This window comes from Centruroides sculpturatus, unplaced genomic scaffold (genome assembly GCF_000671375.1).
Source record: "Centruroides sculpturatus isolate CEXI.00-Female unplaced genomic scaffold, Cexi_2.0 scaffold438, whole genome shotgun sequence".
NCBI classification, from domain to species: Eukaryota; Metazoa; Arthropoda; class Arachnida; order Scorpiones; family Buthidae; genus Centruroides; species Centruroides sculpturatus.
In genome coordinates, this window is record NW_019384671.1 from 245,037 (window position 1) to 269,209 (window position 24,173).

The following is a 24,173-nucleotide window of genomic DNA, read 5'->3' on the forward strand; positions in this document are numbered from 1 at the left end:
TAAATATTGTAAATGCCAATCCTGACTAAAACTTTTATTATATCTGACCTTATCACAGACATGACCCTTCATCCTTTCCAACTTTTTTGACAACCATAATTTAATAGCGTCAATTCCTCTTACATAAAAATTATCATGACAACATACAGACAAGCATCCATAAAATATTTTTTTTTTTACTTTTTTGATTTCAGGAATTTCAAAACATGGGGAAATTTGAAAAATCTCGAAGGATTAAACATATCATCATTCCAATAGCTTACCGTGTTTGATTATCATACAGTACATTACAGTCCGGAAAGTATAGGAACAAGTTCTTGAAACTTTAAACAATTATTAATATTACAAGTTGAAAAACGTTTGGAATCAATGGAAAAATCTGTGCTCCCATAGATTTTAATATGCTTGAAAAATCTTCATGAAATATGGTACAGATGACAAGAATGTGCGCGAAGTTTCAAAACAGACTGATGATTACATACTGTTACAATTGTAGGCACAGGGCCAACGCTACAATAAGGACATAGATTACATTGTTATATGTGTATTGTAAATATGCAATGCCAGAAACACCCTAAATATTTTCCCAGGGCGGCAAATTCTCATAAAGTTATACAAATTTTCAGGCGTGTTATTTTTTAATGTGTTTAATTTTTTTTAATACTATATGGCGCGAGTTGAAAACTAATTGACAGAGCAATGTGTGGCATATCTAATTGACATTTTATATAGAGGGAATAGAGGTGGCTACTTAATGTTTTGCCTCGAGAGGCATAAACTGTAGCGCCAGCACTGTGTAGGAGTATAATCAGAACATAGAAAATTAGAACATAAAAAATTTAGCGAAAATTTCATTGGTACCAGACTTCTTGGAGATTCTTTGGTAATTATAATACGATATTATTATTTTATTTCAATCTTGCCTTTACGTTCTATTTTAGCCTGTCCGTCCCTCATCACCTGGCTGTCCGTATAGTGTCCTCACCGAATCTGCCAGAATTTTTAAAATCTTTTTTCCGTACATAGTGAAAAGAAATCTATGTTTCAGCTACTTTCAGTTGGTCCATTTATAAAGATATTTGTATTTTACTATATTTCAATTTATTTTGTCAATATTTAGTCTTTCTTCTTAATGTTATCATGGGTTTTAGCCGTCTATTAACACAGTCTGAAAATGATTTAAACAAGATTTTATTGTGTTATAACATGTTTTAATCACACAATAAAACTATTTTCCATTAACATATTTTCATTCCTTCCAATTATCAGGGCTATGCTTTAGTGTCAAGACTGTAGAATACAATGCACTGTTCATCTGAAAAATACATAAACTGTGAATTAATATATAATACTTAAATTACTAAACATTTAATAAATTAAATATCAAGGAAAGTGCAGAAAATATGGTCAAGAAATTCCAAAAACAAAATTGAAATAGAAGAAGCGATGCAAAAGAACAAAGAATTGCAAAGAACAGATGCTTCCCCAATGACTTTCTATGACACTGGCCAGCTTATGGATGTTACACACGTGAAGAAAAGCAGAAATTTAACATGGCCAGCTGTTGGTCAGGCTAGAACTTGTCACCAACTTATACTGTTTGGTGGTTTTTATTCAGTCGGTTGTTAGCGAGAGGCCAACAGAAAGGAAGAATAGAATGTTGGAAAATATGAATGACTTAATTGTAAGATGTGGAAAATAAACTATGAATAGAAATCAGTGACAGGAAGAGCGAAACACATTTTCGGTTGAAAAAACTTTTAAAATTGAAAAAATTATAAAAACAGTATAAACATGTACAAATTAGTAATTAAACAGATTTTTAACTTCACTATATCTTTATAGAAAGATCAATAATGAACGTAATTGACGTGTGTTACACTAAAAAGCAGCGATGAAGAGTCAGATTCGGAGTCAAAAAACTAATTGACTCGCAACTTCTCACTTCGCATTGATATTTAAAAAATTAAAAACTTTTAAAGCCGTTTATACTGTTATTTTTGGCTTTTTGTTAATACAAAATGCAGCCCATGTTACTGCACTTTACAACGCAATAAATTTGCATCAGTCACGTGTTCAAAACGCCTTACAGCATTATAAGGTGTTTTGAACATGTAATTGATGCAAATGGATTGTACATGAAACAAATGTGAATAAAACCCTTTTGCGTGTTTCCATTTTGTGTTTCTTGTTCCTCATGCGCCATTTTTCACCTACTGGTGAAAATTCGAACTAAATATTTTTTTACATTTTCCTTTTTTCCATTGTCCATATAACATATGTACCAAGTTTCATCAAAATACGTCCATGAGAATGGGCTCTAGACAGGTCTGAGTAGCACAACTATAATTATAATCACCCTGTATTACAAATATGCAATGCCAAAAAGGCCCAAAATTGCAAACATTTCTTTTTTAGTTTAAGTTTTATTCTGTCATATAAAGGGTTTGGAAATCTCAAAAGTTCTATTATATTATATACAATTAATGTATTATGTCATTAGTGTATATTACTATATAATCTGATAAAAAAAATTATAGTTAATAGTATTTACGACTTTTTATTCAAATTTATAAACATCAAATCTGCACTTTTCATGCTATATTTTTGACCTTTCGCCTTTATTAACCTATCGTATGAGGTTGTTTTAAAAGTCTTTTGATGATAATGAGAGGCTTGCATTATTTACAATTAGTCTGTATTCCGTGCAAAAATGTTCCTGCTGGTTTAAAGTACAACACTTATCTTAGTGTGGGAATCTTATGATTATAAAAATAATACCTGAGTAGCTTATGTTTTGTCATTGTGACATATGCTTCATATGTAATTTACCTATTCATTAATTGCGTATCCGTTAAGTCATGACTAAAAAACCTTAAAAAAATTGGCTGAACTTTTTTCAGAAAAACAAAAGTTAATCAATTCGAAAAAGAAGACACTTACCATTATTATAATAATCGTATATTTTCACAACACTGGACTGCACATTTCCAACAATATAATCTCGTTTTACACGAAAGTCAATACAAACAGGAGATTTATGTGTAACCTGTGAAATTTAATTTTTCAATTAGTATTCTTCACATTCAATTGTAGTACTTAAAAAGTACAACTACATCATCACATACTTATTTAAAAAATAAGAAACAAATTAATGTACTACAGCGTAGATTCATACATACATGATCTAAATAAAATATTATGTTTCTGTCTTCTATTTCGTACCTATCAACGGGATTTTTATAATCATCGACTATCTGAAAAAAGTATAAAATATAAAATTTACATTGTTACTATTAAAAATTAAAAAAATTATAAGTCTTTTTAAAGCACTATATCGTACTATAAGTTCTAATTCATATATAATTATTAACCCGTTTCACAAACAAATTATGAATGAGTAAACTGATTGCCTGTTAGTTGATAGGTAATTTCACAACTTTTCCATCTTCGAGAAATGTTTGTAATTCTCAGTAAAGTCATTTTTTAAAATGAACTAAACCCAGTGTGCTTGAATTAGTTCTAATATGCAGATGTCCTTATTGATGGCCTGACTAAATTTACAATGGGCAAAAGAATAGACATACACTAATTGCAGCAATTTTTGGTCAGCTTTCATATTTCCTATGATCTATGCTTTCTAATAATATACGAGTATTTAGATAACAATTACGTTTGATTACGATACAAAGATACCCAAGAAACAATAAAGCATTTTTCTGATCGTAAAGCGATGTTTACTTACTTTATCTAAATCTTCTTTAACTGGAGTGAATCCACTGAGTATTCCAGCATCAATGATAGTCATGGTGGAATCTTTACTGGAAAGATATCTGCAGAAAGTAAAGTTTCAATTGAAATTACATTTATTGAAATATATTAAATATTTAAAATTTATATACAGGAGTGTCATAATTAAACGTTTCTCATTGTAAACTCTTTCCGTAGTTGTAAATAATAAGCAAAATATCAGCGAATTTCATAGGTTTACTGCCCGTGGCAGAAGGAAAGAATTTCCTGAAAATTTTTTAGTTACAAAAGTCTCCAGTACGGAAAATTACGGCTCTCCAAAGGACTACACATTAATGAAAATTCATTGTCATTTTTATACGATTATTTTTACTTCACGATGAACTCCATAATAAGAATTCTTCACGTGTGCAATAACAGTTAGTACTACACCTTTTTATTAAAGAGTAATTAACCAAACTATTCTCTATTTCGCTAAAAGCTTAGAAAAGAAAACTCGACTGTATTTTCAGATTTATTATTGTGTTGCACTTTCATAATAGGGTATCAATTTAAAAATCATATTAGTTAGTTACTAATGAGATGTCCTCAAGAAATCTTGTTTCTGGCAAATGTATGGTCCTGGACTAAATGATGTCAGGATCAGACTGATGAGATGTTTCTATTGATATAGCATTGTTGTAAGTTCAATACATAATATGAATCTCTACATTTTCATGTATTTCTTATTCACTTTACTGAGTCTACCATGAGTTTCGATTTTTACAGTGCAATATCTTTCTTACTGGTTAGTTTTGGAATATTTTCTCCTGTATACTTATTCTCCACATGTTTTAAACAGTATACTTGCCAATAGTTCATAACATTACCATTACTGAACAGAGCACAAGATTTGAAACTGATAAGAATGCCTAACATGTATATCCGCATTGTAGGCATATTGAGTCAAAGAATTTATGTACAATCTGCATATAAAATAAGAAATGTGTACTTATAATCTACTTGAAACAGATAATATCTATGATATATTACTGGCATGTATACATATTCTACAAGTATTCAATTATATAAATTAAATTGTACAGTTTTTTATACTTACTTGCTGCATATTTTAACTTTCAGTGTAAGTTTACTATGAAAATTACTGCTGAAGCATTTAGGGCCTTCAGATACTTCTGAAAGTTTTTATATTATAATCATTTGTAATTAACATATATGAAAAAATATACAGTACATAAATATATTTATAGGCAAATATACACGATGAAAAATTAAATACAGTAAATCATATTACCAATTTTATTTTCTTTCTCATAATGAATATTGTTTTCCTGTATTGAAAATTGCTTATTTACTTCAGAAACATGCACAGTAGTTTGAAACTAATAAAGTTAAATAGACAAATTTAGTCAAAATCACCTCTCACTTACAATTAATTATTTATCTTATAATTTAAGCGTAAAAGTATCTCTTTACGTTAAGTATGTATTGAAAAAAGTCTTACTTTACATGTTTGCTTTTCCTTATCTGCTACATTATACCTCATTTTAACTGATAATAATCCAACTCCCTTTCCGCTCACGTTGAAATATAATATTCCACCTAATTTATTAACCTGTACAATACAAGTAAAAATTTTTTTACTATAAAACTAAGTATAATAAGACACGAGGAGTTGCTGACAACTATGTATATACTTTCATCGACTCACTTCTTCCTTAAAAAAGAGATAGCAAAAAGTATAGTACAGTACAGACGAAGAAAGGGGAGGAGTTAAAATTGGCTCCAAAACTGTACATGTTATTAAATAAAATTACAGAGACCAACTAATTTCCCTATTATTGTAGCTCACCAGTGGCCGAGTGGATAAAACCACGCAACATTACTAGTGACAAGAGGGTCGCACTAATGGGCTGACAATATGGAGTTGCCGGGTTTATTTCCCATGTTTAACGGCAAAATAGGGGTCAACTATTACATAAGAATTCGGCCACGTGTTACCCTGTCTGATACTACAATACTTCTGACCAGGAAAAGATAGAAAATTATGAAGTACGGGCAGAAGTAATAAAGAAGAATACATTATACATAAATGAAGCTTTTTATAAATATATTGTTTAATTAAAATTAATGCAAAATTTTTCTTACCTCCAATTGTTGAAGGACGAAGGCATTGTCATTGTTAATTTGCGTTGTTTTTACCAATTCTTTATTATGACTCGTCGAAATATTGCACGTTAGAGATATGTCTCTGCGTTTAGATGTAATTAAATATTGTGATAGTGCTTGTAATGCAATCACTGTAGACTGAAATGAGCATAATTAAAATGCGTTTAATATTAAAATATCATATGGTATAAATTAAAATACTTAATAGTAACTTTTTTTATTTAATCAATTGTTTTGAATTTAAGTGCCAAACATAAATAAAAAATTCTAATAGTTTCAGAACTCTCCACTACGGGATTTCTGGCTCTGCCAGTTGAAAAAAGGAAGGTGCAATTGCTTAAAGTGACGGCTTTCGAAACTCACACGCAACATTGGCATTGTTTTTATAAAACAGCTACATTAGTCACATGAATTCAGGCATAGTGTTGATCATCGCACGCTGGATCTGTAATACACAAATGGAAATTTCCCAGTATAAACGTGGTATAGGCAGTTTTATACCAAAAAATTAACACATCACGTGCACAGTATTCATATTCTGTGTATTTTCTCCTCTTACAGTGCCACAAGTGTCATAGCGATGAGTTTTGGAGATCAAGTTTGTATACTGACATTTCCGAATATTTGTGGAAGAAATTATACAAAATTTATGAGTCAAAAAGCAATTATTTGACAGCATATAAATCTATTTAAAATTGTAATATCTTTATAGTGAATATGCAATGAATATACAGTATACACTTATTTCGCAGAGAAAATCTACATTATATATACATACATACATACATTTCTTTCCAATTCTTCAATTATATAAATATTAAACTTTCTACCTGATGATCAAACTCTTAATATAAGAATTTTATAAAGTATTTATAATTACCTGACTAGAAGGGAAGTATCCTCCATCGAGTCGTTGTGTATTCAACCAATTGACAATTGAGAGGGACGTTGACATATTTGTTAATTCCAGCTGAGTCAAAAGACTATACGAAGTAATTTCTATCGATTCAGTTTTTGAAGATTTAGCCCAATATCTTTGATTTAATTCTAATTAATATAATTGAAACAAAATTTAGTCCATAACTTCTGCGTTTTATACTTAGTTTTTCACTTTATTTTTTAAATTTCTATCAATTTACCTTCATCGAATGTTGACATCTTCAGAAGTTTTTCGTTTGCTTGATGTTTATTTTGACTATTTGTTGCTGCGAGTGCGTAAGCAGTTAATGCCATAACATATGAATCATTTATAGATTCAAACTGCTTTTCCAAAAATGATTTCGCTTTCAGACGGGCATTATTTATATTCTATTAAACAAATAGTTAAATTTACACAATATATAACAGATTTCATTTCATTTTTAATGTGTGAATAAAGGGTAGTACCATACTCACTACTGAACTACATTTACATTGTTGCAGTACGGTTAGAACAAATGCAGTCATGGGGACTTTTCCGTCGCTTCCGTGCTTTAGAAACAATTTACTTTATTGCAAAATGTATGTAATATTTCAATTTTTTTTTCTGTAAATATCGTTAAAAATTCACCATTATATCTCTTCTTATAACAGGATAAGGATCCTCGAATGAGCCATCAGAGTTTTGATTAGAAATTATCCACTGCATTCCTTTGCAGATTACATTTTCGTCTACATAAATTAGTTTGCTGGCTTGACAAAATAGTTTCATAACAAATGATGTTAACCTACAAGAAATAATATTTACATACTAATTACTGTACAAATAAATATATTTCTGTTATTCTTTATGAGATATTAAGTCTAATTAATCTGATAACAAATGTTTCAGGTGTGAAAAAATTGGCAGAACAATTTCTATGTATAAGTTGTAATGGCTGAAGTTTGAATTGTTTGAATAATATAAAACCTGAGCGATTTACCTAAGAGTTGCATCCCAGGATGTCTTTCTGTGGAAAATAATCGTCTATTTAGTGTTAGGCTCGTGAAGAAAATACAGAAAACTTCACGTGGCCAGCCTGTCTTATGTCGTGAATATACTAAGAATTACTAGTGTTAGAGGCAGTGTTGCCATTCCTAGTACATTTGTACTTTTCTGATACATTTTGCCCTTTCCAGTAAATTGAAAGTATATTTAGATTTTTAGTAAATTTTCAGTACATTATAATATTTCAAGTACTATTTACGGTAAACATTAATATTTCACTCCTTAACAAAAAAACGAGAAAAAATTAGTTCAATAAAGTCTCACTAGTGTCACTGCTTGCTAATTTAAATTATCCAATCACAACATACAAATGGTGTGTGTCCGTCGACGTCAGCAACATATAGTTGCACGTGTAAACGGTCTTGACTCGGTGGTCTTCTTTCGCACGTTCAGTTGTCTGCACATTCTCATCAGGACCTTGACAAATGTTTTCATGCCACGTGGTCGAAACAGTTCAACTTCGTCAAACAAAAATAATGGACAGGTAAGGAAATCAATGATTTCAAACTTTTGTCGTCAATAATATTAAAATATCCGTTAAGTCACAATAAAATTATTACAGAAAATAGTTTTGAAATTGTACGAGTAAAAATATTATAAATACTTTTATATTATTTTCTACCACTATAATTTAATTCTTAAATTATGAACTTCAATTTTAGTAATCGTAGTAAAAGAAATAAGGGTTAATGTTACGTATGGTTCCAAAATGGCCGCACTTCCGACTGTTCCAAGGTCTATATAAGAAGATCAGGACACGCGTGATCTACTTCTTGAGCTGCCATTTTGGGGTTTTTTGAGTTGCATGTTTTAAGCAAACTTGAAGGAGCAGTCAGTTTTATATGGCATTAATTAAACTAAAATTGCATAAATCCTGTAATTTCCAGTCAAAAATATAATAATAATTTCGGATGATTATGCAACCCCAATTTTATGTAACGTTTTCATCAAATAGTTTAAAAGAAACAAGCATCCTTATCTTTTGCTGTCATGATTGAAATTAATTAAATAGGTACTAAAACTGATGCAATTACGTATATACCACTTCGTAAAGTGATGCAATAACATCAAAAAAATTTAAACTATAATAAAGAATAAAATAATATAATAATATAACAAATTTATAATTATTTTTTTAAAGCACGATTGGTTATAAAATTAAGATGAAATTCAATAGTATTATTAATAAATGTTGTCAATGTAATGCTAATTATATAATAAGTAATAGATGTGTAGATATATTTTTAATTTTAAATAGCTTTACTATATACATAGCCTATATATATATATAAATTACGTGCCTATATATATATAGGCACGTAAACAAAGTATTCATAGAACTAGTACATTTTGAAGGAAAATAGTACATTTTTTGAAGGCGCTTCAGTACGTTTTGAAATTTCATTGCGGCAACACTGGTTAGAGGTTTTACGGACTTTGCAATTGGTGTCCCTGGTGAGAAAACTAAAAGACCTATCTTATTTACTGTAAAAATTATTCCATCTTAAATTAGATTTTATTGTAAAATAGTAGATTTTTTACTTTTACGTGGCATGTTTTAACTATAGTTTATAGTTTTTATTTGTCTATATACCGAGACAAGGTGGCAGCCTACAGCTTTGGGAGACCCGGATCGAATCCGGACGGGTCGAGGAATCCCCAGGAATTTTTGGGGGTGGTCACATATGTTGGGCTCCGTCCCTCATCACCCGTCGCTCCATTGTGGACCTGGCCGATCCCATAATGAACTTGCTATAAGAGGTTCTTTTAGTGCCCACAGGGTGAAAAGAGTATAAAAGAAAAACCTGTCTAGAGAGCGCAAAACGCATATTCCAAAAACTCCACAATCTATCATATGAAAATTTTGTGTTTATATAAATTGAAGATTTTCATATGGAACAAGATGAAAATCTTTAGCAGTACTTCATGTAACTAGAAGCACTGCTAACTCTCTTCTCAAAAATGAATAATAAAACGTAAATGTTATTATGCTGTTAATTAATTTCTTCTGTTTATTTCTATTTAGACAATGCTTTTCATGAATTACACGAAAATTAAAAAATTCAAAGTATTATTATAGGCAAAAAAAATTAATTTACCAAATGCTTGATGGTCTGCGTGGCCAGATAGAGAATGAGCCATCATCTTTTCTAAAAGTTAATGCTCTTCTATATCCTATAATCAGTAAATTTATATTTAAACATATCATTCTGTTCATCTATTACAATTATAAATAGCATTGTTCATACCTTTACCCACAAAATCATACAATCTTTCTTCTGTTTCCAAATCAATTTTTCCTCTACTTTTTAAGAAATTCAAAGTGTACAGAGTTGGACCTAAGTAAGTCATTGTTTGCTCGCAACAGCCAGTGGGCATTCTAATTAAATCTCTTGGATCGAGTACTACTGTTTGTGCTGTTGGTCCATATTCAGTACCTGAAATTATTCAAATTATATTTATCATTATTCTGGATTATTGAGTGTTTCATTGAAACTTTTCTCTACATTTTATGCAAAATACAGAAAACAGAAATCATCTTGTTTCACGTGTAAATTACGATGGTGAAGATATCATATTAAAAACTAGGATTCGAGTAGATTTGGCTCATTAATTTCCATGAATTTATTAATTTTAATATGTGAGACTATTTTTTTCACAACCCAGTTCATTTCTTTATCGATCTGAGCTTGGAATATGCTTGGAATAAGCTTGGAATAACCCATTTTTGTTTCAAAGTGGGGAAAAAAACATTAATAAATACATTGTAAGTGATACAAGTGACTCAAATATAAGAATTTTATAGTGTTCGAAATTATTTTCTCTAACTACATGCATTCATCTTACCAATTAAAGATATAACTGCCATCTCGGTTCCAGGAATATACGTTTTTCCAGGATTAAGACTAAATTTGATCTCTTGTAGCTGCTTCGATGTATCTATAATATCTAATTTATATAATAGAATAATTAATTAACATAAATCTTTATTTATTTTAAATAATTTAACATTAAATATTCAAACTAATATATCTTCATCGAAACATTTAATCTATAAATTAATTATTTACAAGTTATACTTAATTTCAATAACGGCCATTTCTAAACAGTGGCCATTTAAAATAGAACACAAATATATTTAATATACACCTGATAAAACATCTGAAACGATGTTTCTTCTTTTCCTTTTTTGTTGGTTTGTTGGATCTAAACTGGTGACAAAATCCATTTCTTCAGTAACACCTTCAGCCTGACAATGTTTAAGACAGAATTATTTTTTAGTAATTTTTTTCATATTTTTATAAATAAGCAAGTAGTATATATAATTCGAAAAAATACATTGAAAGTTACGTTAATCTAACATTACTAATGAATTTAATCCTAGTTTTCAATGCACTTGATTTTCCTTCCTCATCTTATTTTCTCAATAAAATTTTTTGCTTAACAAGCAAATTACGTATGTTTCTCTTCCTTAATTTTTTGTTTTATTACAAATCTATGGTAAGAATTTTGTACAAAGTACTTACAAAATTCTTACCATAGATTTGTAATGCATACCATTATAACGAAGTAATTTTCCTCCATTGGTCTGTGATCGACTGACGAATTTTTTTCCATCCCACAAACAAACGAACCACAGCTCAATATTCCTCTTTGGTGTTATCAGAAAAAGGAGCATAATCCATGTCACAATATCATTCAATTTGAATGATTATTATAAAGAGTACAAGTGGTGCCAATTAGTCATTAACATTCACTCTAGTATCATATTGATGTTACTGAAATCGCTAACGAATGGTATGGCAAACTTTACAATTTAATAATAATAAACTTTACAATTAAATAAGTCAGCAATTATAACTTGATTTGTAAGTAAACGCCTTATACATTTTTTTCTGAAATCTGAAGAGAATATTTTATTATATATGATATTTCAGAAATTTGAAGACAACATATCTTACCACTACATGTAATTTTCTGACCACAATATCTCCTCCATAAGGACTTAGAGCCACAACACGAATGAAATAATCCTGAGCCACTAATGGAACAATTGAAAAATGCACAGTTCCTGTAGAATGGGGTTCGATTGTGATTCTCTTTCGTTCGCTTTTCTCTCCTTCTTTTACTCCACTACGTAGATTCTTCACTCCATACATGTGAACAGTCACCTAAAATGACAATTCGCGTATTTATGATGTAACAACACGTGTAGTTAAATATACGTGAAAAATACATTTTAAAGTATAAGGATAAAACATTGGGTTTAAATTTCAGATAAAAATTGGAATTTCTTAACACTGAAATTGGGGTTTTTGAGTTGATCAACGAGTTGACCGGATGGTGTTTTCCTGTTTTTCTTTACACGTTTAACACCTAAATATGGGTTAATTTTTCGTGGAAAGTTTTACTTACTGGCATTTTCTGTGGAAAGTAGTTGAATACAGTTGCTTGAAGATCCAATTGTTCGTTGCGTACAAGAGAATATGGTATATTAAGTTGGAGAAAAAAGTTTTTAAATGATTTCATTTCTTTGACATCGGTAACACACATTCCCCATTGAGGTGATACACTAACAGCTTGTATCACCCACGTGGTGATGCTGTCTGGTAACTTCGTATTGACCACTGAAATTCCATTATGTCTGTAAGAAAACTTTTTATCGTCAGCAATACTCTTCAATGTAAAATGGATGCAGTGCTTTGTAAAATTACTTTAATAGAAGTAGATACTCAACATAGTTATGTAGTTTATACACGTAAATAGGGTCTATTTTACCACAGTATCCGTCAAGTAACTATCTTGGTTGATTGCCCGCATGTTGCATTCCACATTTTATCAATCTAATTGGATATATAGATTTCGAATGGGTTTTATGTGTAATATTTATAGGAAAGCTCAAAGTAAAGCGGTTCTTACCAAATCATTGCCAATTAAGTATCAATACAATATCCTTATTTACCCCGGATTCTCACAATACCTTACTAAAATTTTTAATACCCGAGGTACCAGGAGTAAAGCTACATACTTTTTACTTCAAATTACTGTTTTATAAAATACTTTTTAATGGCTTTCATGATCTGCTAATAGGGGCCATTTCATAGTTACCTTACACTGTAAATATGTCTAAATAAATATCACCGTATTATTTAAATTTATTAACATCTTTTTAAATTACTAAATTTACTACTGTATTACTCTTATTATTGAATGTAAATTTAATATAATTTACTATAAACTTTAAATCTCAGGTTTACGAAAATATAAGATGGCCCAATAAACAGTTAACACACACATATTGTAAAAACTTGTGAAACCGATATTAAACAATAGTCAAAGATACTCTCTGTTAACTGAATTTTGGGCTATTATATGTTTACTTAACTTTGTTTTAAGTTTTACTTAGTTAGTAGGTTTATTTGTCCTTAATTATTTTATGGAAGTTTTCGTAATATTAATTAAATAATCAAGATAAATAAAATAAAATACCCAATTTCGTAATCTTCGAATAGCCATGTTTCTCTGAAATCACTTCGAATTGATATTTCATCTTCCATGTTTTCATCAATATCATCATAATCAAATAAAAAGCCGTCAAAGTAAGGGTCGACTTCGTCCTCATCCTTCTCTTTGAAGTTAATTATTTTCAAGTGATTAGTTACTGTGAAAATTTTGTTAAATCGCAATTTTAGTGTTCAATTTTCAGTATTATTTATCAATAATGAATAGTAGTTTTTAAATTATTTTACCTATATGTTCATCACGAGTATTTTCTACTTTGAAATTTCCAAAAAGTAGTAAACCAGAATCAGAAAGGATCTTTAGAGAATTCATTCCATCTCCTAATCCAGAACCGTAATCAGATGTCGTTATTCTTGTAAATAACTGTAGAATTAAATAACTGATTAAAATTTTATTCATTACCTATTAATTATTTATTAAATTACGAAGAATTTGATAATATAATTCGGATGGCCAAGCGATTAGTGTAGAAGCCAACCGCTCTGAGGGACCATAATCGGATCTATACCCCAAGAATTTTATTTGGATATGTCAAGCCCTGTCCCTAGCCTTCCGCCTAATATTTTGGCATTGACAAACCAATACAGGGGTTTTTAGAAAGGACCACGAGACAGAAAGATTTTTTTAAAAAAATAGAATCTTCCTAACTTTTTCTTTTGTAAGTCTATGTTCGTTCTTCAGAGAATATACTGCTTTATCCACTGCAAGTAGTCCTACTTTAGTGTTTGGTTCTCCTTTTAATATGAATTTTCCATCTCTGCCAGGCTCAACTGTTGGAAAATCGGGGTTTATGACGACCTGATGAGAGAAGAATTTGAACATATTACCAATTACATAAAATAACTAATGTTAACAAGCAACAAAAAGTAGTGTTAAACTATACGTTAATAAACGTATCAAGGACATGCATAAATATACTAATACATATTAATTTTCAATGTATTTTATGAAAAGTAATCTTATAGACATACAGTCGACCCCCCTATAACACTGTTGATTATTCTGTTTTATATGAATTCCATGTTGTACGAGTCACTTAGATTTTACAAATACGTGTGCCGGGCTGTAAACGGTTCACGTATTTGTAAAATCTAACTGATTTGTACAACATGGAATTCATATAAAACAGAATAATCAACAGTGTCATTGGGGGTCGACTGTACAACATTATACAATATCTACGTTTTTTTACTTTAATAGGTTCAACAAACGTATTTATTTCATTTTCAATGATACATTTATTTATTTGAATTTATATTATTTACAAATTTAAAATTTTTACCTCTGATTTTGGTTCACATTTTGCTTCTACATCAATTCTCATCGAATCAACCAATAGCTCTTTATTCATTAAAGTAAATACGAGAACTCTTGTAACTGGTGACATTTCGTTCGTAATGATAAATTCCAATTGCTTCTGATGCGATTTTCCTGTATGTAAATGTCTCATAAGTTGAATTCTTCCACGAGCCATCACCTGTTAATAATATGAAACACAATTTTAATGAATTCTGAATTCATTGCAGTTACATTTTTTGTATGCATTGTAAAAATTTAATAAAATCAGTACAAGACAGCAAATAATTGTTCTGGGAGATCTACGCTCTATCCGAGCAAGTAACTACCAGAAAATATTCATGGTTTTAGTTCCGGATATGTCAAGCCCCATCATTTGCCATTATGGACATTGCCAAACCACGATCAGTATGGGAAGGACCTTTTGGAAACAGTTAAAAATTGATAGACATTTTCATAAAAATACATGTATTTACAGTGTATAATTTCATTAAAAAGTAAGTTTTTGCATTTGAAATGTGTTAACGTATGTAGAGATATATGACTAAGTTGGCATTACTCGTAAAAACAGTACGACCAGAGATTTTTCTCGCTAATAATGAAGCGAATAAGACCACTGGACAGTGGTCGAGGGTTCGTGCCTCACCAACAGCAACTACACTTGCTGGCCACATTGAGTTTTCCAGATTTAAGTGTCTTACATTTAAATTAGGGCAACTTCCTATAAATAACTTCTCGACAAGCATCCTTCTTGGCAGATCCCCAGTGCATTTCTCTGCCTTATTCCACCAATCTTTTAGTATTGGTGGAATAAGACAAATATTACAATAGGTTTTACGAAAATTCAAATGTGTTTACTTACTACGTAAAATAAATTTTCAAATCGATCTGGTGGATGAGTGAAAACAGTTGCAACAAAGTTTTCTCCAATCTGTATAGAAGATATATAAAATATAATAAGCCTACTTCTAGTATTTAAAAAAACCTATTTACGTAACAAATATTTTACAGTGGTAAAGACTTATACATACTTTCAGTTTCCTCATTGACTCCGTTCTCGAAATTGCAATAAAATTATTAGAAGCAAATTTATTCGTTTGGCGTGTTCGAGAAGCTTGCTGTCCACTTTTATATCTGTTATCATTTGTTGTCACCTGATAAAGTTTAAAAAATATAATAATTATAAATAATGGCGTGCTCAGGGGTGTTATCGGTAATGCTAATGATAAAACCCCTTGCGCACTCTTTAATTATAAGATCTGTAGTTGAGCTGTTTAGGACACCAGCATCCCATTGTGAGGGATTCAGATACACGTCCCGGGTGTTTTTATTTATAGAGTTGTGTCATGTTCCATTCCTTAAAACTGTCCAGGTCCAAAATCAGGATCCTAATTTTGAACTTCAGAAAATCCATGATGAACATGATAAAATTTCTATTTCAACCCTTACGGTGCAGAAAGAATTAAAATAACAAATGTACAAATGATTAAGTTTTAATTTTAGCACATTGAATACTGAATTATATTAAAGAAAATCGTGTTTATTTCTCTGAATTAAGTGAAATTAAAATATTAAACAAAATATAAAAAGAACTTACAGTCACTTTCAGATAGTTAACATCCGATGGTGGAGTGACATAGAAAATGACACGACCATTTTCATTGGTTTTATGTTTTGGCTCCGGTACATTTACATCTCTGTTCTCAGAATCTGTAACTTTAACAGAAGCGGGAATATTCGCCGCTGGTTTGCCATTTAAGTACAAGATATCAGCCTAAAATGTATAATTTCAGAAACGTTTTAATAAATATCTATCAGATAATGGCTAAAAAAATTTTCCCTTCGATACACAATTTTTCTGTACTCACTACTATTACATACACAACTCCTGGTTTATAGTAGTCCTGCATGTGAAAAAGAGATACACGGTATGGAGATAAAGCGAATTTAATACGTTCTTCCTTTGCATTTTCTGTTATTCCTGTTGCCTCATCAGTGACAGACACATTAATGGATAATTCACCCTTTTCTGGGAAATCTTCAAGTTTTGCTTCTTTTAAAAGTTCAGCAGCAGGTAGTGTAATCTTTGCTTTTCCATCTTTGACCTCAAAAATATAAAGTACTATATAATCTTAAGTTTATAAAATCTATACGATTAAATTTAAAATTAATTATATTTATTATTTGCATTACATTGTTTATGTTTACGCTTTCTGTTCAATAGGCACTAAGAGAAACGGTTTGTCAAGTTCATTGTCGTTTTGTCTAAGACCCCAATGAAGTAACCAGGGGGAAAATGAGGACCACATAGGCAACCAGACCAGCTTTAAAAACTTCGTGGGTTCTCTTCCATATGGATTCGATTGTAGAAACTTATTATAGTAAGCTAATGGCCCAAACAACATCAATCATCTTTCAGGAAATTACTTATATTAAATAATACATTTGAATAATGAATATATGAAATTTTCTGTTTTATGCTTCACTTACCCTTTAAAAAGTCTTCATAAAGTGTAATTATAATCGACAAATTCAGAGTTAGTGTGAAGTACACAATATTTAAATACAAAATAACGAATTTCCCTAGTGTTTCCACCCTACTAGCAAATTATTATTTAAATACAGTAGAATGAATATTTAAGTATTTTCTTATTTGTGTAAAGTCAAACAGAAAAGAGTACATTTGAATTTAGACCAATCAAATGGAGGTTTATGAAAGTGCAAAACTAAAAAATAAATTAGTTTTTATGGTATGATTTATAATGATAAATGAAATAACACAATAATTCACTCACTGTAACAGTTTTAATTCCTGCTTGATGTTTCTTGTAAAATTGTGTCACAATGATTAATTTACACAACGCATTTCCATTAACTTTTTTTCCATAAACATACCTGTAAATAATGCAAGTTATATTAAACTTTTTGCTAGTCCTATGTCCTACAAAGCTTTTATATAATTACAGTCGACCCCCCTATAACACTGTTGATTTTCTGTTTTATATGAATTCCATGTTGTACGAGTCACTTAGATTTTACAAATACGTGAGCCGTTCACAGCCCGGCACACGTATTTGTAAAATTTAAGTGACTCGTACAAGATGGAATTCATATAAAACAGAAAAATCAACAGTGTTATAGTGTCGATTGTATTTCATTTTGTAATATTACATAAGGGCAGAGCAATAAACAATTGGGTTTAATGTCCTGGCATGTTATTTATTGACCCAGCTAAACACGAAGCACACATTCATGCTAGGAGACTCAAAAAATAGCAAAAATACATTTTAAAATTTAAAATAATTTATATTTTTACACGTTATTGACTTTCTCACACTTACTCAGCCTGTACAGTAATATCAATTTTTTCATCTTTAGACAATATCGCGCTTGGCACTCGAAGCTTCACAGCAAATGTTGGTAATGCTAAAATTGTAAAACATTTCATATAATTTATATTTATTAAACTGAAAACTTTGATCCAAAACTCGGTTAACCGTTCTTTACAGAATGCTTTTAATGTAAATCATAAATTAAATTTAAAACGGAGTTAGTAGAATTTTGTAAATTTGTAACGATTGCATTGAACTAACACAACAGCTGTGCGATCTAGCAAGGCAATGGCTTTGAAAGTAGTTTCTAATCAAAACTAACACCTATTTTGCCGTGGAAAACGTGAATAAACCTGGAAAACTGCACAATACAACAAGTTAATGAGTCTCTAAACACCGATCAACTGAGTGATGAGTAGTTTTCTCAACCTAGCCACTGATGGGCTAATAAATAATGAAGTATTTGTATACGGTAAACTGACTTTTGGATCATTTTGTATAAACTAAGTATTAATTTTTCTTACTGTATTCTTCAACGTGAAATGACACAGACGTTTGTCTCTGAAACTAAGTTTCATCCAATTAAATACAATTATATACAGGTTATTACACATTCTTATATAAATAATAGTTACTCTAATTCCATACGAGGCTTCTATTCTCCATTGTCCTAACATGGAGAATGGTGGAAAGGTAAAATTCATTTTAGGAAACTGACCAGAGGATTGTTTCCATGGCTCTCTAAAAAGGGTTTCTTGAACAATAATATTTTGAGGATTCTGAAATCAAAGAGAATTACATTAAAACAAATTGAGTTACATATAATACAATATCCTTATAAGAAAACAACAACTAATTTTCAGTTACGTGTATATTTTATCAATGTTGCACTGTCTTCCTTCAGTAAGTATATTTCACTTATATTTATAAAGTGATTATTTTCTAAATCCTTAACTAAACCCATGTTCTATTTATTCAAATGAGGATGGGATTATTTTCTTTCTAGTATGATTTACTCACCATTAATCAAGTGGATAGAACAGCTTCAACACCTAGTTCTCAACTTCACTCTACTAACTCTACTTCACTAGTTGTGGTGGAAGTACAAACTAAACCCATGTTCTATTTATTCAAATGAGGATGGGATTATTTTCTTTCTAGTATGATTTACTCACCATTAATCAAGTGGATAGAACAGCTTCAACACCTAGTTCTCAACTTCACTCTACTAACTCTACTTCACTAGTTGTGGTGGAAGTACAAACTAAACCCATGTTCTATTTATTCAAATGAGGATGGGATTATTTTCTTTCTAGTATGATTTACTCACCATTAATCAAGTGGATAGAACAGCTTCAACACCTAGTTCTCAACTTCACTCTACTAACTCTACTTCACTAGTTGTGGTGGAAGTACAAACTAAACCCATGTTCTATTTATTCAAATGAGGATGGGATTATTTTCTTTCTAGTATGATTTACTCACCATTAATCAAGTGGATAGAACAGCTTCAACACCTAGTTCTCAACTTCACTCTACTAACTCTACTTCACTAGTTGTGGTGGAAGTACAAACTTCACACCTAGGTGTGAAGTTTGTACCTCCACCAAAACTAGTGAAGTAGAGTTTGTCAGTGTTTTTCACCTGTCTAACACCAAAATAAGGACTACTTTCCTATAGAAAGTCCTCGTTGCCACGTGTTGCGTTGCCTTCTTTCATCCATTAGGTATAATTTCTTGTATTTTATTTAATTCTCTAAGCTTCTGTTTTTTTAATTATATTAATTTTTGAATATTACCTTTATTTGCACTCGAACTTCATTGTTTTCAGGTAACAGCTTCTCGTTTAGTGCAATAATTCGAATTTGTACTATAAAATTAATTAATTAAATTCAAATCTGGTATTTAATAAAATAAATTTACAGCATTGATTATAACTTTATTTAATCATTTAAGAATTACCTGTTTGTTGTGGGTTATAAATTGGTTTGTCCGTTTGAAGAAAAACATATCCTTTACTATAGGCAACAGGTACTTTCATAATGCTCTCAAACTTGTTTCCTATTTTAGCTTCCACATAAACATTCAAGTATAATATACCAAATATATTAGTTTCCATATACTTCAAAATTTCATTAGAAGGTAAATTAAAGTCCATAAAAACTGGAACTCCTGTAAGGTGAAAATTTCATTTACTTATTGTTACACTTGAAAAACATACTACCATATTTAACAGAAGATACTTAGATATAATCATTGCTTTATTTAGACTTGTGACACTAACACGTAACAGACCTTTTCGTCTTTCCAAAAATAAGGTTTAAAATATAGATTGTTTGGCTTCTGTGTAAATGTAACCCTAGTGATGTGGCCCATTCTCTTACATTTGGGGCCTATCCGGAGTTTGGACGGATCTAGTAGAGATATTGGGTCTTGCATATTGTTCTTTATTTATGTTTATTATTAAGATAATACATAAGGTTGAATATATATCAGCTCGAAACACTTCACAGAATGTCACACAAGCTCTCAACATATTACATCTTGTGAAAAGCATAAAATTTTCAAAGATAAATACATATAAATCGCTACATATTTTGATAAAATAATCACCATTTTTTAAAGAAACTCTCTTAGATGAAAATATTTTTGTCATTCCAGGAAAATCTTTTATTGTAACGTCCATTACTTCATTGTCAGGAACATTATAGGCTATTACGGATATCCTTTCGTTTCTATCTAAAGATAATTTTTTAGGAGATGCAATAAAAATTCTCCTAAAAATATTAAAATTAAAATTATCAGAAAGTTTATTCGAATAATTTCAGTTACTGTAAAATTATTTTACATTCTTTACATCTTACCCTTCGTATTCTCTTGGCCTATTATTATTATTATTATTATTCCTCGGACACGTAAGCACAGAAGGAACGTATAAGAGTAAAAGCAGAAAAAAATTTCTGAAACGATAAAAATATTTAAATAATGTTAAATAAAATCTTGGTTATACTTAAAACATAGTTTTATATATCTTTAGACGTTATACATAATGTTCTAAAGTGACGCTTGTATTCGATCTTGTGTCTCAGAGCGTTAGTCTGACCCCTTAACTACGAAAAGGTGATAATATGCTCATTCATAGGGTGTTTTCTATCGTATACGGTTAATTCCACCATGTTATTAAGATATAAAGTCCTCGAACAACGAACTGGGCACGAAACCATGGCCATTTAGGTGTCACACATGTAAAAAAATTAGCCTGTATTTACGTATGTTACACCTAAATAATGGCTAATTTCCCTTAGAATATTTACTCCCCCTTACAAGATCGCCCAAATGCTTCAATTTTATTGTTAAATATATTTTACAGAAGTATTTTACTATGTAGAGTGATAAGTAATTCATATTAAAAATGATAATTACTTACAATAAATTGCCATTGCAGGTGTTTCGCAAGAGGTACTTCTGCAGCTTCATCTCTTTCTGTGATAAAGTATCACGTCTGTAAAATAATTTTTTGTCGACACTCTTTATGTATCATTAAAATACTTAAAACAATGACATCACAACAAAAGAATATGATAGGACATTCGTGTAATGTCATAAGTACAACGAAATAGTTTCAGTTAAAATGTAATTATTTTATCAGTTATTGTGATAAATTATAAGTGATAAGCTATATTAAACACCCTTTGTTTATGCGTATAAAAAAAACTTTTACGAATTGAAGTTGCTTGTATAATTAGATTTTTTTTTACGTTAACTGTTTACAGTATTATATGAATAAATAATTGCAAATATTTATTACTTATTGTTGTTTAACCCCTGTTTTCTGAGAAGAAAGACACAGACAGTTAGTAATCTGATAATGAATTCAATCTGAACATTAGAATTTAGATAAGGGTTTGCTCTGAGTGTCATACAAGAATCACTTGCCAGTGTGCAAATAATAAAACCACTGAACAATACTCATTGATAATAGATTCGTGCTCGAACAAGAGTGGGTTTTCCGGAATTTCTTTAAGTATCTAGCATGTAAATAAGGTTACTTTTTTGTCGAAAGCCTTCCAGGAGGCTTTCTTCTCAGAGATCGCCCATTTATTACGTTGCATGCTTTCACGACCTCGGGTGGATGCTGTACGTATAACGCATCCGATTCCTGTATGTTTTTATGATAGTTTTCTGTATAGTTGATGGGAGTTTTAAAAAATCCGTTAAAATATTTGATATATTTATTCCGCTCTCCGATTTTATATTACTCGCGGATTTCAATGTTAAACCAGTAATATTACGAATTCGTACGTCCCATCTTTAAGGGGATGTAGAAAAAAACGTGTACAATTCTCGTATAATGTTAAAAAAATTAACCGTTACTTTGGTAGCATCATTTACAACTAAATTTAATGAATAAGAGAGGTGCACGAGGTACAGAAAAAGCTTTAGAATTTATTTTCCTTAAATTTACGATTTACATATCCGTTTGTCGTAAAAATTTGTCTTTCCACATTTTCCCGAGACTACAAATATTCGAGTACAAAGTAACTGGTTTCGACTTATTTCTACTTAAAAAGTAGTTAAATAATTAAGCGATTAGGGAATTGGGGACGTAAACAAAACCCTGATAAAAGAGCCGAAATTTTACTTAAACAAAAGCCTAACCGAACCAATCTCTAGCCGAGTACAATGGGAGTGATTTCTTCGAAAAATTAGACAGAAATTTTTCCTGTTCGACGAGAGTGACCGAAAAGTTGTAAATTTTGGAAATTTCTGAGGACACCTGGTTCTAAAACGAATTAGTTAGAAAACAAATGACTATTAAGTTTAACGTATTTAGATTTTTACGGCTATGGTGAGAAACGTTTAAAATTTACAAGAACCCTGTCGCGTCTTTTGAGATATACTAGTGATGTGACAAAAGAGGCATTTGACATTGACCGGTATCGGCACCCTCGGGATTTGGCAGCCCGCGTGCATGTACAGTACACACTGCACACCTAGCAGGACTGTCTCTGATTCCACTCGTAGGGAGCTATTTGACTAAGTAGTTAAGATTTAAAGAGTAAAGAATATTTTATGTTATTTTTATGTACGTTTGATTACAAAACTATATTTAATTATACTTTTCTTTAAAAGTATATTCGTACAATTGAAGAAGGTTTTGTACCAGGTATGTATATCCACCACACATTTTATTTCACCGAGTAAGTTTTTATAATTGTATTTTTAATTTTAGCCCTTATATTATAGCTAGCGATTCGGAAAGAAATTGTGATATTGAAAATTTATTTTTAAAAAGTTTTGGCTCGAGATCATATAATGAAAACGAAAACGTTATTAAAAGAGAAAGAACAATGCGACATTTTCGCGATAAAATGGCTCCGTAAATGCATAAAAATTCAAAAATTATTTTGTTGGCTCGCCTACTATTAGTGTGTGGAATGAGAATGGCTTTGACACTCAAAAGACACGAAAAATCGTCGATTCTTTCGTATTTGAAGCAATTTGGAAACCGAAGCAGAATATTATTTAACATTAGTAAATAGTATAAAATAAATATTGAAAATTATAACGAGATAGTTACGGTTAATAGATATATTATATCTAAATAAATAGATGTTATATGTTTTTATCGAAGCGAGAATTGGCATTTAGAGGGCATATAGAATATATTGGATCTAATAACGGAGGTAATTATATTGAACTTGTTTATTTATTAAGTATTAAGATAAATAATGTATTAAAAATACATTTAAAGAAAGAATTAGCTGATTGCTCCTGGAAGTCGGCTTCTTATAGAAACACAGCTTCCCTATCATCAAATGTCACTCATTACCAATTGCTCTAACGCAAAATATAACCATCCTTTCGATGGTCTTTTCCTTTGTCTAGTACCTCTTATGTACCATTTTAGTCTCTTTGTCCTAACTACACTTGTAATTAACTGTTATAAATTATAAACGATATGTTTAATTAATATCTCTTATCAGCAGTAAGTTATCACAAATACTGATAAAATAATTGATAAGAACTAAACCGTTTCTATGTAAACGTGACATCAGAATATCCTATCATATTATTTTATTATGATGTCATTATTTCACAGTTAGTGTTTAATTGATACACATACGTAGCGTGTGC

At 30.3% G+C, this 24,173-nt stretch overlaps 1 protein-coding gene across 2 annotated transcripts; it reads right to left on the reverse strand.

Annotated features, from left to right (window-relative positions):
* Positions 1-1,237: 1,237 nt before the first annotated feature.
* Positions 1,238-21,529, reverse strand: LOC111626703 (complement C3-like). 2 transcript variants are annotated; one of them, XM_023370184.1, is made up of 35 exons: positions 21,463-21,529; positions 20,900-20,995; positions 20,649-20,812; positions 19,998-20,207; positions 19,835-19,905; positions 18,672-18,815; positions 18,561-18,603; positions 18,046-18,130; positions 17,500-17,599; positions 16,573-16,809; positions 16,302-16,478; positions 15,736-15,858; positions 15,567-15,635; positions 14,691-14,885; positions 14,057-14,206; positions 13,636-13,771; positions 13,376-13,547; positions 12,302-12,530; positions 11,848-12,057; positions 11,036-11,135; positions 10,733-10,834; positions 10,135-10,323; positions 9,985-10,060; positions 7,469-7,625; positions 7,315-7,389; positions 7,059-7,227; positions 6,800-6,966; positions 5,899-6,057; positions 5,255-5,365; positions 5,045-5,132; positions 4,850-4,925; positions 3,746-3,833; positions 3,183-3,257; positions 2,944-3,049; positions 1,238-1,315 (listed from the first exon to the last, which is right to left on the reverse strand). In XM_023370184.1, the coding sequence occupies exons 1-35, from the start codon at positions 21,510-21,512 to the stop codon at positions 1,272-1,274; spliced, it is 4,443 nt and encodes a 1,480-aa protein (XP_023225952.1). In that variant the 5' UTR covers positions 21,513-21,529; the 3' UTR covers positions 1,238-1,271. The 2 variants fall into 2 exon arrangements, with proteins under 2 accessions (XP_023225952.1, XP_023225951.1); XM_023370183.1 differs by having other exon boundaries at positions 7,306-7,389.
* Between the last annotated feature and the right edge of the window lie 2,644 nt (positions 21,530-24,173).

Excerpts from the sequence above, each read along its gene's own strand:
- LOC111626703 (XM_023370183.1), bottom strand. The coding sequence starts at position 21,512 with ATGAAGCTGCAGAAGTACCTCTTGCGAAACACCTGCAATGGCAATTTA. Across the intron at positions 15,636-15,735 it reads AGTCAATGAGGAAACTGAAA|ATTGGAGAAAACTTTGTTGC; the intron begins GTATGTATAAGT and ends TCTTCTATACAG. Across the intron at positions 7,626-9,984 it reads CGCAGACCATCAAGCATTTG|GTTAACATCATTTGTTATGA; the intron begins GTAAATTAATTT and ends TATTTCTTGTAG.